We start from the raw sequence: 15,411 nt of genomic DNA, 5'->3' as shown, positions 1-15,411 counted from the left end.
ATACTGGGGCTTCCTGATCTCATTCCTGTCCTCAGGCACCAACATGGACCAGGCTCTGTGTAGAATTTTCTGGAACTTTGTAAAGAGGATCTTATAGAGAGAGAGCGCATCAGGAAGGGTGTGACTGAATGTGGTGGACCCAGGTAGGCTTTTTTTTGGGGGGAGGGCCACACCCAGTGACACTCAGGGGTTACTCCTCTCTGTGCTCAGAAATCGCTCCTGGGGGCTGGAGAGATAACATGGAGATAGGGTGTTTGCCTTGCATGCAGAAGGAAGGACAGTGATTTGAATCCCGGCATTTCATATGGTCTCCTGAGCCTGCCAGGAGCGATTTCTGAGCGTAGAGCCAGGAGTAACCCCTGAGCACTGCTGGGTGTGACCCAAAAACCAAAAAAAAAAAAAAAAGAAAAGAAAAAGAAAAAGAAATTGCTCCTGGCTTGGGACATCAAGATCAAACCCAGGTCTGTCCTGGGTCAGCCGCACACAAGGCAAACACCTTACCACTGTCCTGTCACTCTGGCCCCCAGGTAGGTTTTTAAGTGAGCACATCTCCTTGACTCCATATCCACATCTGAGTACCTGCAACCTTAACTACCAGTTGAAACTAAACTTTGAGAGAGAATAAAGCTACCTCAGAAATGGGGATCTTCAGGAGGGCTCAGGGTGGAAACATTCTGGAGGAGAGGCCTTTTTGCGCAAATAGGGTTTCTATCAGCCTAGAGGCCCTTGTCTACCTCTGAGCTTAAAGTTCAGAGTCAGGGCAGCTGAGCTCTTGACAGGTGTGGGATGCAAAGTTATGGGAGAAAGTGCTTGGCCTCACCCATGGTAAGGATTGTACTGGGCTGCTCTGAGAGTGGACCAATCCAACTGGGCTGTGCTCTTACTTTCCTACTTCCAGACCCTTTATTGGTGTACCATCAGGGCTCCCACACTTGACTACCATAAACTCAAGCTTGCACTGATTAGGGGATAAGGGGCCTGGGGATTGAAAACAGGTGAGTCACAAGGAAGGCAAGCAGGGCTGGAACGATAGCACAGCGGTAAGGCCTTTGCCTTGCATGCGGCCAACACAAGACAGACTCTGGTTCAAATCCCAGCATCCCATAGGGTCTTGTCACAGCATTAGCATAATAGGAATCTTAATATTTCTAGAGGAAGTCAGTCAGAAGACCGGCTAGGATGTTCATACCCTTAGCGTGGGTAGCTGATAAAAAATTTCCGAGGAGGGCCCGGAGAGATAGCACAGCAGTGTTTGCCTTGCAAGCAGCCGATCCAGGACCAAAGGTGGTTGGTTCAAATTCCGGTGTCCCATATGGTCCCCCGTGCCTGCCAGGAGCTATTTCTGAGCAGACAGCCAGGAGTAACCCCTGAGCACCGCCGGGTGTGACCCAAAAAACCAAAAAAAAAAAAAAATTTCCAAGGAAATAGTAGCAGCAGGCCCACTGAGAAGTCTTTTCCCTCAAGTGTGGATGGCTGGAAGATTCCTGAGAAATCTCACTAATAGGCCCACTGAGTCTTCTCTCTCCGTGTGGAAAATTGAATAAGACATTCTGTTAATGAAACTGACATTCTGCTTTCTTTACTACAAACATTTAATTTATATATAAATTAAATATATATATATATGTATGTATGTATGCTCCCTTCTGCTGTGTGTGTATATAGTAAAACCTCTCTCATTCTAACATAAAGATTTTTTTGTTTTGTTTTGTTTTGTTTTTGGGCCACACCCGGCGGTGCTCAGGGGTTACTCCTGGCTGTCTGCTCAGAAATAACTCCTGGCAGGCACGGGGGACCATGTGGGACACCAGGATTCGAACCAACCACCTTTGGTCCTGGATCGGCTACTTGCAAGGCAAATGCCCGCTGTGCTATCTCTCCGGGCCCCTAACATAAAGATTTTTACAGGCACTATAGCCTTGATTAAATTTATCTTTATCTGGAATAATCAGCATCAAAAAAATTTTTTTTCTCTCCTTGTTTTTGAACACCATAGCAGTTTGTAACAAAAAGGATTGATTTGCTTCAGAGACTTCCCCTAGACATTTTGAATACCTGCTAACTAATTTACACTCCAAAAAAGTTTTGCCAGGATAGCATTGGGCTATTGAGTTTTACTAGGTATAAATTCTGTACCCCTTCATATAGTTTATCTCTTTCAAAACCAGACCTTGGGAAATTAGTCTTAGCCCCTAGAGCTAGAAACCTATTCCCTTAATTAAAGAAAAATTGTATAGAAAACCTGGTTTCTTGCTAATCTTTTAATTTAGATCAATATGACACCTAGGTCCAGGCCTGAGAGGAACTGCTTTGAAATGTAAACATTTACTTTCCTTTTATCCTCTGGGCTCCTAACTGAATTATATTCTAAGATTACAAACCACCTAAAGCCATGTGTATTGTTTTAAATATTAAACAATGGACACTGATAAGTTTCTGTACTTTGCAAAGAAACAAAATGTGAGCATTCTTCTAATATGTGTGACTGGCATTTTACCTCTAAATATTCCTAGTTTGGAGATTAAATTTGAAGCATGCTTGCCAGAAAGTGTTTCCCCATACATTCATTGTGTGGTCTCATTTTCTTCATATTTCCTTGCCTGTTTGTGCATCCCACTCCCCTGAAGTGTATTCATCAAAGTCCTCTGGTGCTGTTGGACAGAAAGAGATGGCAGCATGGTCCCCTGAGCCTAACAGGAGTGACTTCTGAGTGCAGAGTCAGGAATAACCTCTGAGCCCCACCAGGTGTGACCCAAAACAACAACAAAATACACACACACACACACATACACACACACACACACACACACACACACACACACACACACACAGCTCTGGCCCTCTGCCCTCCCTATCAGTTCCTCCTCAACTCAACTCAAAATAAAAAGAAATTCCCAAGAAGCAGAGGCATTTGGCCGCAATAAATTTATTAAGTATCCCCCCATAAAAACATAAACTAGTAAAAAGAAAATAAACTGCCATAAAACATCAGGCCTGGAGCCAACAGTGAAGCAAAGAGACAACACAAAAAGAAGAGGGGGTTCAATGGGGAAACTGGGACACTCGAAGGGAGTGTGAGCGCTGAGCGAGCTGGTAGCCTGCGGCAGGTGAGTGGACTGAGGGCCTGGACGAGCCTTGCTGGCTGACACCTGCCCACAGCGCTCAGAAGCCTCACTTGGGGCCCTGAGCCTCTGACTCTTCTTCGTCATCTTCATACATCTCACCCTCCTCCTCAGCCGTGGCGTCCTGGTACTGCTGGTACTCGGACACCAGGTCATTCATGTTGCTCTCAGCTTCAGTGAACTCCATCTCGTCCATACCCTCGCCCGTGTACCAGTGCAGGAAGGCTTTGCGGCGGAACATAGCCGTGAACTGCTCCGAGATGCGCTTGAACAGCTCCTGTATGGCCGTGCTGTTGCCGATAAAGGTGGAAGACATCTTCAGGCCACGCGGTGGGATGTCGCACACAGCCACCTTCACGTTGTTGGGGATCCACTCCACGAAGTAGCTGCTGTTCTTGCTCTGGATAGCCAACATCTGCTCGTCCACCTCCTTCATGGACATGCGGCCGCGGAATACAGTGGCCACCGTGAGGTAGCGGCCATGGCGTGGGTCACATGCGGCCATCATGTTCTTGGCATCAAACATCTGCTGAGTGAGCTCAGGCACCGTCAGGGCGCGGTACTGCTGGCTGCCCCGGGCTGTGAGTGGGGCAAAGCCAGGCATGAAGAAGTGTAGCCGTGGGAAGGGCACCATGTTCACCGCCAGTTTGCGCAGGTCAGCATTCAGTTGGCCAGGGAAGCGTAGGGAGGTGGTGACACCGCTCATGGTGGCCGACACCAGGTGGTTGAGGTCACCATAGGTAGGTGTGGCCAGCTTGAGGGTGCGGAAGCAGATGTCGTACAGCGCCTCGTTGTCGATGCAGTAGGTCTCGTCTGTGTTCTCCACCAGCTGGTGGATGGACAGGGTGGCGTTGTAGGGTTCCACCACTGTGTCTGACACCTTGGGCGAGGGCACCACACTGAAGGTGTTCATGATGCGATCGGGGTACTCCTCACGCACCTTGCTGATGAGCAGGGTGCCCATGCCCGAACCTGTGCCACCGCCCAACGAGTGGGTGAGCTGGAAGCCCTGTAGACAGTCGCAATTCTCACACTCCTTACGCACCACGTCCAGGACCGAGTCCACTAGCTCTGCGCCCTCCGTGTAGTGACCCTTGGCCCAGTTGTTGCCAGCACCACTCTGACCTATCACGGGAGAAGGAAGTGCCTGAGCATCTCTTACTAAAGAGTACAAAGTGGGATGCTCCCTGGATCAGAGCTGCCACCTCCCTCCCAGGCATGCAGCTTGGGGTTCCTACCCCATGTTCAGGATAAAACTGAACCAGGGCACCTAGGCAGGAGTACGCATGCCCCGTGTTGGAAGCAGTCACCAACCTTGGCAGGCTCAACACCATGGGGTGCCTGTGGGTCAGGGTGTGAGGCCCAAAGACATTAATGAGTGAACATTCAGGAATAGAGGCAGAGGTCCAGGCCCCTCATCCAGCTGCATGCCTGACTCCAGCCCTGTGCCTTGTTTGCAGGCATACACATGGAGCTTTCACTGGCATGACCATTTGGGGCCTCCACTGCCAGCTGGGAAACAGGAAATAATTCTGGGTGCAAGGAGGGGAGGAAGTGCCTTTTCATCCACTTGGGTTCACCTATACTGTCCACCCCCAAGCACGGCACCAGGGAAACTTACCAAAGATGAAATTGTCAGGCCTGAAGAGGTGCCCAAAGGCCCCAGACCGGACACTGTCCATGGTGCCAGGCTCCAAATCAACCAGGATGGCTCGAGGAACATACTTGTGAGCTAAGGGGAGAAGGAGTGAATGAGTAAGTGTGTGTGTATGTGTGAATGTGTAAGTTGTGTGTGTGTGATTGTGTGTATGTGAGTGCATGTGTGAGTGAATGGTCCAGGCTCACGTCTACTTCTATCTTAACACCCCCTCCTAACCTGCCAGCCTCAGAGGCAGCTGGTACACTTCAGGACTGAAGTCAGTCTGTGTCTCAATTTCCATTCCCATCTGTGATGGGTTCCTGGGCAGCCAGGACAAGTTCATGTCTTTGTGGGCAGGTCAGTATTTCACCAGCTCAGTTTAATTTATTATTTTTGTTTGTTTGGGAGCCAAACCCAGAGATGCTCAGGGCCTACTCCTGGCTCTGCCCTCAGGGATCACACCTGGCAGGGCGCCAAGGACCATACAAAGTTGCTGAGGATCAAACCAGGTTTGGTAGCGTGTAAGGCCTTAGCCGATTAGTGCAGTTCAGACACTTTGTTCTGTCTCCCAATATGCCTGAGCCTGTGACCCCTGTTCTACCTGCCTAGCAAGGAGTTCTCTGGGATCTACATGTGAATGTGACTGTCAGACTTTCTTTCTGGTAGAGGTGGTTCCATCTCCCCCTCCCTTGTTCCCACCCTGAGGTGGGACTCACAGGAGGCCTCATTGTAGTAGACACTGATACGCTCCAGCTGCAGATCCGAGTCCCCCACATAGTTGCCGCTGGGGTCTATGCCGTGCTCATCGCTGATGACCTCCCAGAACTGTGGAGCGGAGGGAGAGAAGACAGATCAGGGAGCAGCCCAAATCATGTCCAGGCACTGTCCCTCCCTGCCTTGTAGCCCAGGTATGCAGCCAGGACTCTGGAAAAAGCCACACAGAGGTGGAACATTGCTAGGTGTGGCTCCCAACAAGATAAAAAGTATTTTTTTGTTTGCCTTTGAGCCACACCCAACAATACTCCTAGCTTTGTGCTCAGGAAACCATATGGGATGCCAGGGATTGAACCTGGATTGGCTGCATACTGCTCTTGCTAAAGCAAGAACCATAGTCACTGTAGTGTTGCTCCAGTCACAAGTGTTTTTCTTAAATTAGGGGTTTGCATTAGCCCCTTTGGATAACATTGAAAAAGACCCCAAACTGCCCTAAAATTGCAGCAATAAGTAGATGGGTGTTCACTGGGCTCTAGACCCAGCTCTGCACTCTCTGGCCAGGGAACCAGGACAGTCCCCTTCCCTATTGGTCAGTGTTTTTCACCCTTCTGCCTCCAGATGTGTATGTAGACTGGGGTTCTGGGGAGGATGTGACCTTGTGATCCCAGAGCTTTGGCAGTTTTAGCCAAGATGAAATCACAGGGTCTTCCCCAGCTTACTTTCAGAGCTTCTGACCCAAAGCAGCTGCCACCTACCCTTCTCCCTTGGCAGGCAACACAGAGCAGTGCAGAGCCCTTCCCCAGTATGGAATCATGAACAGGCTCCCAGACTCTGCCTGGTATCACCTCATTCAAAGAGCTGCCCTGTATGCATCATGGGACCAGGGCTGAATGCTGCCACTCAGCTGAGAAAGCTGCAAGGCAGCCCTGGCCCTGCTGTCCCTTCAGACAGCCTGGAGCAGAGGCCATGCTGGCAGAGGCTCCATCAAGGATGGGGCACTTTCAGAGGAGTTCAGGGCATGAAGCAGGAAAACTTTGAGTATGAGCGTGACATGTTGGCAGGCTGCTGAGTGAAATATTAATTAAAATATAGCATTTAGGGCCAGAGAGATAGCATAGCAGTAGGGCATTTGCCTTGCATGTGGCCAACCCAGAACGGACCTGGGTCAATTCCCGGCATCCTATATGATCCCTTTGCCTGCCAGGAGTGATTTCTGAGTGCAGAGCCAGGAGTAACCCTCTGAGCACCACTGGATGTGACCCATAAACAAACAAAAAATAGCATTCAAGGAGTTGGGTGACTGCTCAGAGGTTGGAAGACTCATCATGGCTCTGAGTCCACCACTGACACCACGTGGCCCTTCGTCAAGAGGGTTCAGCTCCAGCCAGGATCCAGGGACTGAAGCCAGGAATTGTCAGATAAGTATTAACTTTTCTTTTTTTGTTTTTGGACCATAGTCAGCGGTTCTCAGGGGTTATTCCTAGCTCTGTGCTCAGAAATCATTCCTGGTAGGTTTGGGACCATCTGGGATACCGGGGATCAATCCCAGGACAGCTGCATGCAAGGCAAATGCCCAAGCTTCTATGCTATTGCTCAAGCCTCCAAGTTAACTTTTTTCAAAGAGAGAGAAAGAAAAAAAAAGGACAAGTTTAAGATAATTTGAGAGAATGTGGGTTGTCAAGCACATGTTAACTTTTCAAAGAAAAGAAAAAAATGAGTATTAGACAATTAGAGGGGGCCCAGAGACAGCTCTGTGGGCTGAGAATAGGAGGCCTTGGAATCTATTTATAGCATCCATGGTCCTTAGAACACTGCCAGGGGCAACCCCAAGTACAGAGCCAGGACATGGCCCACAAGACAAACCAAAATAATAACAGTAACTCAAAGCAATAAAACGATTTTGCTAAATCTGAGAAATCCAAACAGGTTATTATCACAAACTATAGAACACCAGAGCCACTGCTGAAGGCATTTCTGGGTGAAGCCGGAGGCTGGTCTCTGCCTTCATACCCTTTTCTCACTGCTGCATTTCACTGTGTATAAATCCTGAAACTAGAGCACACACACCCACACGTTCATTTATACACACACTCATAGATACACACACCCTTGAGCATCACCAGCACCAAAAACTAAAATTAATTAATTGGCTTTTTTTTTAATTTGGGGGCCACACCCAGTGGTACTCAGAGTTTACTCCTTCTGTGTTCAGGGATCACTCTTGGCCAGGTTCCATAGACCATACGGGGTCCGAGGAGAATCAAATCCAGGCAAATTTTATGCAAGCGGTGCCTCTCCCCTCTGTACTCTATGGTCCCACAGATTTAACTTCAAAATTATGCATATCTTCCTTGTAAAACGTATTTTGTAACATTTAATAAGTGGTATGTATATGCATCTGGGAGTAGTGAGGCAGTATCTGGGGTTAACACTATGTTTCCTAAACGATACTAAGTACAAAAAATAAATGAATATATAGTAGGTTTAATATTAATATTTAATATTAATGTTAAGTTAAAAAAAGAACAAATAGGATGATGGTTATGAGAAAGGACTGGACCGGACAGGAGGAGGAGGCGGCTGGGCGCTGTCTGTGGTGCTGATCCATCCCCGGGAAGCGCGCTGGGAAGGATAGGCGGATTGGGGCAGTAGGGGCAGAGGGGCGTTGACCACTCGGCTTGGGGGGCTTTAAAAGCCCCCTAAGAGCCTCCTGTCCCAGTCCGCGGAGAAATCCGGAAAGTCCCTGTGCCATAGGCAGCCAGGCAGGGCCCGCCCCTCAGCCCCGCCCAGCCCCAGAGGGCGCAGACAAAGAACCCGTTTGGGGGGATGAAGAGGGTCTCCCTGGCGCAGGGGACTCCGAATCCATTCGGGCCCGAAGTCAGTTCTGCGCGGGCACTTGTCTGTCTCGATGGGCCCCAGCTCGCCGGGGAGCAGGAGCGACAGGCGCTGGGCTCTGTGTCCTCGAGGACCCTGGCCCGCAGCTGGGGCCCGACATCGGCCACAAAGGCGGCAGTGGAAAAGGCAGAAAAACGTTCCAATTCAGCCCGGCAGCTGCTGCCTCTGACTGTGCAAAGGTCCAGATCTTAGACCTCCGGGAACAAACTAAATTCGCGACCCCAAAAGCAGGCCAGGCAAGCGGCGAGCAGAACAGAGAGGCCGCGCCCAGGGGCGGTGTCCGGTCTCGGGCTGCGGGTGCCCAGACCAGGGGCGAGGCTTCCCACTAGCGGCCAGCTGTTCGAGGCCCGCAGGGGCTCCGGGTCCCTCCGGAGCCCGACTAGCAATTTGCACGCCAGCCACGCGGCCGCGGGGCTGGGGTAATTAGCCTTTTTGTTCTGGTTGTTTCTATGGCGACAGCCTGGAGAGCCCGCTCCCCGCCCCCCGGGCACCGCCCAGCGTCGGTCCCTGGCCTTGGTGCTGACAAAACCTGGGACCCCCTCATTGTCTGTCGCTCCCGTCTCGGGGCCGGGCCCGTGCACCCGCGGGTGACCTTGGGCCAGACACCCGGGACGTGTCGGGTAAGTGGGTGCAGCCTCATTCCCAGGTCCTGGCTTGCACCAGCTGGGCAGGTCCGCGGCTAGACCCAGGCCCGGCGGACCTTCTAGGGGTGGCTGGCTCCTTCGATGGGTCGATGCCGCACCGAGATTTATGGAGTCCTAGGCCAAGGTGACCCCGGGAGTCGGACCCGAGTGTCCCCCAACAAAGGAACAGGGCGGGGCCGGGCCGGAGAGGCTGAGCTCGGAGGGTCTTGCTTGGGGTGCCCCGGCCCTGGGAGTCGGTCTAGGAGGGGAAGTCTCCACCCGACACCGGCCCCGCACCGGGCGAGCCCAGAAGGGGCCACGCCCTGACGAGCCCGCGGAGCTGGCGCTGCTGTTGCTGCTGCTGCGAGCGCACGGGTGGAGGCGTGGGGCGGCTTGGGTCCCTTGGTGGGGGGCTGTCGGGTCCCCCTCTTCCCTCCCGCCCTCCGGCCTCACCTTGGCCCCGATCTGGTTGCCGCACTGGCCGGCCTGAATGTGCACGATCTCCCTCATGCTCGGTGCTGCGGGTGGGTGAGTGCGGGAAGCGCCGACGGGCCGAGCTGCTGCAGCGCCGCCGCCCGCGCCGCCCGCTCTTATAAGGCCTAGCCGTTCCCCTCTCTTGTGACATCATAGCAAGCGGCCAATGGGGTGCCGCCTCCGCCCTATTCCAGCTGCTGGCCCCGCTCCCTCTGTGTGACGTCAGTGCAAGCATCCAATCGGGCGGCGCCGCAGCCTCAGCTCCGAGCCCCGCGCCGAGGGCTGGGCCGCGGCTCCGGCAGGACAATGGGCACCCCGCGCCCTTGGGTCCCCCACAACCCGAACCCTCCGGTCCCCCCAACCGCGACAACCCCACCTCCCGGCTTTGTGCGCGGGTCTCGCTCCCCTGTGCGGGGTCCAGTCGTGGGGCCTGAATAGGTAAAGTGAAGCGCGCTGGACCCCACCCCCGAGCACTTGGGAGGCCGGGCGCGGCCTGGCCCCGGGGGTCTGGCCGGCTGACACGAGCAGAGGAATGCCCCGCTGCTCCGTGGTGAGGGGTGGCGCGCGCTGGGCACGGTCCCCACCTGTCACCTGCGCGCTGGGACTCGCCAGGGTGGTGGTGGCCGTGTAGGAGGGTGGCTTGGGGCTGGGGACAGCGAGCATAAACTGCAGAGCACCCCGACAAGGCCCTTCTGCTGCTCCCGTAGCAACCCCCCAGGAAGAAAAGCCGGTGGTGAGTGCATGCTGGTGGGTGCGGGGTTTGAGGTAGGTGCCTGCCTTTCTCCCGCACTTCGGGCACTTGGAAACGAGTCTTTTGTTCTCGGGAGATGCTCCTCCCCCACAATGCCCGGTCGCCTTTCTGCTTCCACCGGCCCCTCCCTGTCCCTGTCTGGGACCTTTGGGGAGCTTTGTCTCTTTTTTGCTCGGAGCTGAGTGCTCCACCGTTCTGTCTGTCCCTCTTCTCTCAGCAAGCTAGAGAAAAAGCTCACGCAGCGCCCCGCCTCTCTCTCTGCAGTTCGCACCAGGCCACCTCCCTGCATCCCAGAGGACTGCTGCAGACTCAGAGCTGACTCACTGCCCAGTCTGCCGGGAACCAGCTCCTGCTCCAGGACGGGCACATGGGGCTGAGGCTGCCAGCATGGGTGGGGACGGGCCATGATGGTGCCGCCTGCACTGCCCAGTACCTCTCCTCAGAAAAAGTCCCTGTCTGCAGCAGGGGAAGGACCGAGTCCTCGGCACCACCTTGGCCCACCCAGCTATCCCCCCAGCCTCCTAGATTTGGACGTAATTGGAACCTTGTCTTGTCCTGGGACTTCGGATAGGGCCAGACGCACACCCCTGGGAGGCCACAGCTGGGCAGTTCCCACCACTTGTCCCTGGGTCCCTTACAGACCCTAAGTAAGGAGCCCCAGGTCTGGACAAAGGACAGGCTCTGGCAAGGCAGTGGGGTCTCAAGTGAGCTGAGCAAGTGCTCGGATGCTTGCCTTCAGCACCTGGAAAGAAAGTAGAGAATGTCCCTACATTGATGTTCCCAATAATTCTGCTCTAGGCCCAGGCACCCTCTGTGCTCACTGGGGATCCAGATCTCAGCCCAGTACAACTCTTGAATTGGCAGTTGATTTGGGTTTTGTTGTTGTCTTTGGGCCACACCCGGCAGCATTTAGGGGTTACTCTTGGCTCTGCACTCAAAAATCGTTCCTGGTAGGCTCAGGGGGAACCATATGGGATGCTGGGGATTGAATCCGGGACCATTTGGATTGGCAGCATGCAAGGCAAATGCCCTACCACTGTTCTATCACTCCAGCCCCTGGATTGGCAGTTTGGAAGGGTACAGAAGGGATTGTGCAGGGTCAAGGGCTCCACTCTCCAGCCCACCCTGGTGTCTGAACTAGTCTGGATCTTTCCCAGTGAACACCAATTCCTGCTCCAGTGCCACAGCCCCCTGCTGACGGCTTCTAGCAATTTCTGAAAGGTACTATAGCCAAGGACTGCCCCAAACACAGCATTTATTGCTCACGATGTCCTGGCTCTGAGACTCAGTCTCTGATGCCCGTCTGATTGATCTGAGCACCCACCTCCCTGGCCACTCTCGATCCAGTCCAGGTCGAGTCCCTCAGTCCAGGTAGCCCAGAAGATAACTTCCTGCTGGTCTGAGCCTCTTGGCTAGCAGTGCACCTTCTAGCGGCCCTGTCACTCTGCCGTGCTGTAGCCCAGAGTTGATGTAGGTAGGGCTGTCAGAGTCTGTCCAGGAGCTGACCACAAGCTCCCCTCTCTTCCTGGACACCCTCACCAGGAGCAGGACAGTCCATCCCACAGGGTCCGTCGGAGCTCCTGACTACGGAAGGCATAGATGAGTGGGTCTATGATGGAGTTGCAGATGATGAGGGTCAGGGACAAAGTGAAGTTCTTGAAGATGCAGCTGCAGGTGGGGTGCTGGGGGCAGAGCACAATGAGCGACAGGTGCAGGAAGAAGGGACCCCAGCAGAGGAAGAAAGCACCCAGCAGCAGCGTGAGGGTAGCTGCGCCCTTAAGGCAGAAGATATGGTGGACAGGCCGCCTGCTCTTGTGGAGCCGAGGGGTACCCTGGGCATGTTGGCGGGCCCGGGCGAGCATGTGCAAGTAGAGCACGGCCATGAGTGCCAGCATGGCCACGAAGAAGCTGATGAGGCCAAGCAGGACGGCCGTGTGGTTGTAGAAGGTCACGGAGAGGGTGCCAGACAGGACACTGGCAGCCCAGATGGCGCCCATGGCCCGCCACGCCCGAGATAGCGTCACAATGCTGTGGTAGCGCAATGCGTAGAAGATGGAGATGTAGCGGTCCACAGCGATGGCCCCCAGGAAAGACAGGCTGGACACCATGGAGCTGCAGAGCAGCGCATCCGTGGCAGCATCCAGCTGCTGTAGGGCCGTAGCCCGGGGTGCCAGCACACTGGCCTCCAACAGCAGCAACACGGCCGTCTCCAGCACACGGCTGCCACTCACCAGCAGGTCGGACACGGCCAGGCAGCAGATGAAGAAGTACATGGGTGAGTGCAGGTTGCGGTTTTTGGCGATGGCAGTGACCACCAGCACGTTCTCCACCAGGCTCACCAGTCCCAGGCTGAGGAAAAGCCCATCAGGAACGGACACCTCCAGGCACGTGGGCCCCGTCAGGTTGGCAGCCAGCCCAAGGTAGGGGGAGAGAGAGCTGGAGTTGAGGGAGCCCAGCAGTCCCAACGAGGCTCCCTGCACAGACATCACTGTTCTGGAGAGTCAGGAAGGGCACCAGCCAGCATCTCCAGAGTCCCACTCACACCATCAGCAGAGCTGGCTCACACTGACCCTCTAACTGGACCCAGGTCAACCCAAGCATGGCTGCACTAGGGCAGCTCTTCCTTGCTCCCTGTGGGCTGGGGTCCGAACCGCTTCCCTGCAGGTGAGATGTTCAGGTCTGTCTTAGGCATCAGTTGTCTCCTGCCTGGGTTCAGGGCTAGAATAAAATTTTTCTGTGCATCTTCTGACTTGTCCACCAAGCCCCACCTCTCAAGGATATTCACGTGATGGGGCACGTTCTGGGGAACATCCTGCTTCCTCCCAGCAGGCTGGCTAGGCCCCCCCAAACTTTAATTCCTGCTGTCCTCTCCCTGGAGCCGCGCTATTCCCCAAGGGTGCCCCTCTTCCCTAGACATTGCTTTGATGACCCTCTTGCAGTCCTCAGAAGGGCCGGGGATGCCCCACTTCCTCTGCGGGAGGACAGGAGGGCCTGGGGCAAGGCACCACTTCAAAAGGGGGCTTATGAACAGTCACGGGGTGCCAGTCAGGCATCCCCAAGTCACGCAGGCTGCCCAGCCCAGCCCAGGCCCTTACTGACTTTCTCACGGAAGTTCCAGACCACAGACTATCCTCCAAAGAAAGGTGGAAGGTTGGGCTGACTCCTACATCTCCCCATTCCCACCCCACCCCCCCTTGAACACCAGCTGGTCCTAAGAACAGGCAGAGGACTGAGAGGCCAGAGCCAAGCTTCTCATGTGTAAGCCTGGCCTAAATCTCCAACACCACTAGGTTTCCATAACTTCTCCTTGGCGTTACTTTCTGTACACCTGAGATGGGACAGGAGAAGCAGCAAAGCACGTTGCTCTGTGCAGGCATGCCAATGTCTCTGGTCTGAGGCCGTCACCCAGAAACAGACATAGAGACATGAGTTTCTGCCCAGCTATCTCTTCCTGGTCTCACTGAGCCCACTCCTAACCTCCTAGGTGGGAAACAGCCCAAGGTAGAGCCCTGTAGTACAGGAGGGGCCCTGCTACATTTCCTGCAGATTGCAACTTTCTGGCTCCATCAGTGAGGCCCCCATGCCCTCTCCCACCCAGCCTGAAATTTCATCAGGTGTGAGAATTGAGCAGCCACAGGCACTGGCCAAATGTCTCTCCCAGGATCAGCCACTCCCAGCAGGTGTGAGGCATCAATTGTGTGAGATCAGATGGGTTCAGTTGGGTTAGGAAGATGCCTCTTCATCAGCTATAGTCACTAGGACTGGCCTGTCTTTACCTTCACTCAGGCTGTCCTAACAATTCTCTCTAGGTTCCCTAAAGAAATAAATGATGCAGAGGGAGGAGTGAGCTAAGTCCATGGCCTAGCATCCCTACCACAAGGAGTGCAAAGAAGTGAGCTACAGTACTTGGTCCTCAGTGAGGTCTTGAAGGCTGAGCTCAGGGATCGATGCCACCCTATTGGTTCTACAATGGGCCCTGGGACCAGCTGGGTCTGATAGCTGTGGTGGCCCTGTGGAGCACAGCCCACCTTTGCTGCTGCTGCTGGAACTCAGCTCAGCCACTATGGTCTGAAGCAGCCTTGCTCCTCAGCAGCTGATGCCTGGGTGCAAGGGGCAGCCTTGGGGGCTGGGCCACAGCGGGTGCATGGCAAGAAGCGAGGGTGAGGGACTACCCTGCTGCTTGGGACAGCAAGACTGAAAACACCCTTCTGTGCTTCATTATCCCTGAAACATGGATTTTATTTTTTGATTCTTTTTAAAATTATTTTGCATGAGGAAGACATGACCAAAACCAGCACCTCACACACACACACACACAAAAAAGTACACTTTGACACTAAGCCTCCTGTCAGCCGAAGTTGTTTTTGTTTTATGCCACACACTGGGCTGTGCTCAGGGCTCACATTTGGCTGAGTGCTCAGGGGTTACCCCTGGCTCTGCACCCAGAAATTACTAACAGTAGTGCTCAGAGAGCCACATGGGATGTTGGGTCTTGAACCCATGCTGGCCAAGTGCAGGGGAAATGTTCCACCCTCTGTACTACTGCTCCTGGACCCTTAGCCTTAGTTTTAAAGTAATTCTTTTGTTTTTGTTTTTGTTTTTTGGTTTTTGGGCCACACCCGGTAACGCTCAGGGGTTACTCCTGGCTATGCGCTCAGAAGTCGCTCCTGGCTTGGGGGACCATATGGGACGCCGGGGGATCGAACCGCGGTCCGTTCAAGGCTAGCGCAGGCAAGGCAGGCACCTTACCTCTTGCGCCACCGCCCGGCCCCAGTAATTCTTATTTATACAGTAGCTGCAGCAGCTCCAGATGTCACACACCTACCAGGTGCACTGAGGCAGGAAGGAGTGGTGTGTTTTCCTAGCTTGCTCGTTGTTTCCAAGGACAAAACTCTTCCCACAAGACCCCATGGACTAACGTATTGGCACAGGTGACATGCCCTTTTACTTCGTGGGAGGGGAACAGGCATAGTGCCCACTCACCATCTCACCAACTCAGTGATAATGGCAGACAGGTGTGCTGAGAGCGAACACCTTCCAGGTTCAGATGTGGAGCTGTCTGTGGCCTGCAGCTGGGCTGAGGGGCAATGCAGATCTGAGTCCCTATGCCCTGTCCAGAATTGTGGGCCTCATGGTTTCAGGCCAAAGGGCCAGGGCTCAGGTGGATGCTGATGGACCTTTCTCCTCAGCTGA

General features: G+C 54.0%; 1 protein-coding gene across 1 annotated transcript; it reads right to left on the bottom strand.

Moving 5' to 3' along the window:
• Positions 1-2,910: 2,910 nt before the first annotated feature.
• Positions 2,911-12,704, bottom strand: LOC126028395 (tubulin beta-3 chain). Its single transcript, XM_049787392.1, has 7 exons — positions 11,758-12,704; positions 9,942-10,113; positions 9,844-9,897; positions 9,447-9,608; positions 5,478-5,586; positions 4,744-4,854; positions 2,911-4,247 (listed from the first exon to the last, which is right to left on the bottom strand). The coding sequence occupies exons 1-7, from the start codon at positions 12,702-12,704 to the stop codon at positions 3,172-3,174; spliced, it is 2,631 nt and encodes an 876-aa protein (XP_049643349.1). The 3' UTR covers positions 2,911-3,171.
• Positions 12,705-15,411: the final 2,707 nt, after the last annotated feature.

The sequence above is a fragment of the Suncus etruscus genome, chromosome 14 (genome assembly GCF_024139225.1).
Source record: "Suncus etruscus isolate mSunEtr1 chromosome 14, mSunEtr1.pri.cur, whole genome shotgun sequence".
Lineage (NCBI taxonomy): Eukaryota > Metazoa > Chordata > Mammalia > Eulipotyphla > Soricidae > Suncus > Suncus etruscus.
Note: the sequence above shows the minus strand (reverse complement) of the source record. Positions and strands in the feature narration are given on the sequence as shown.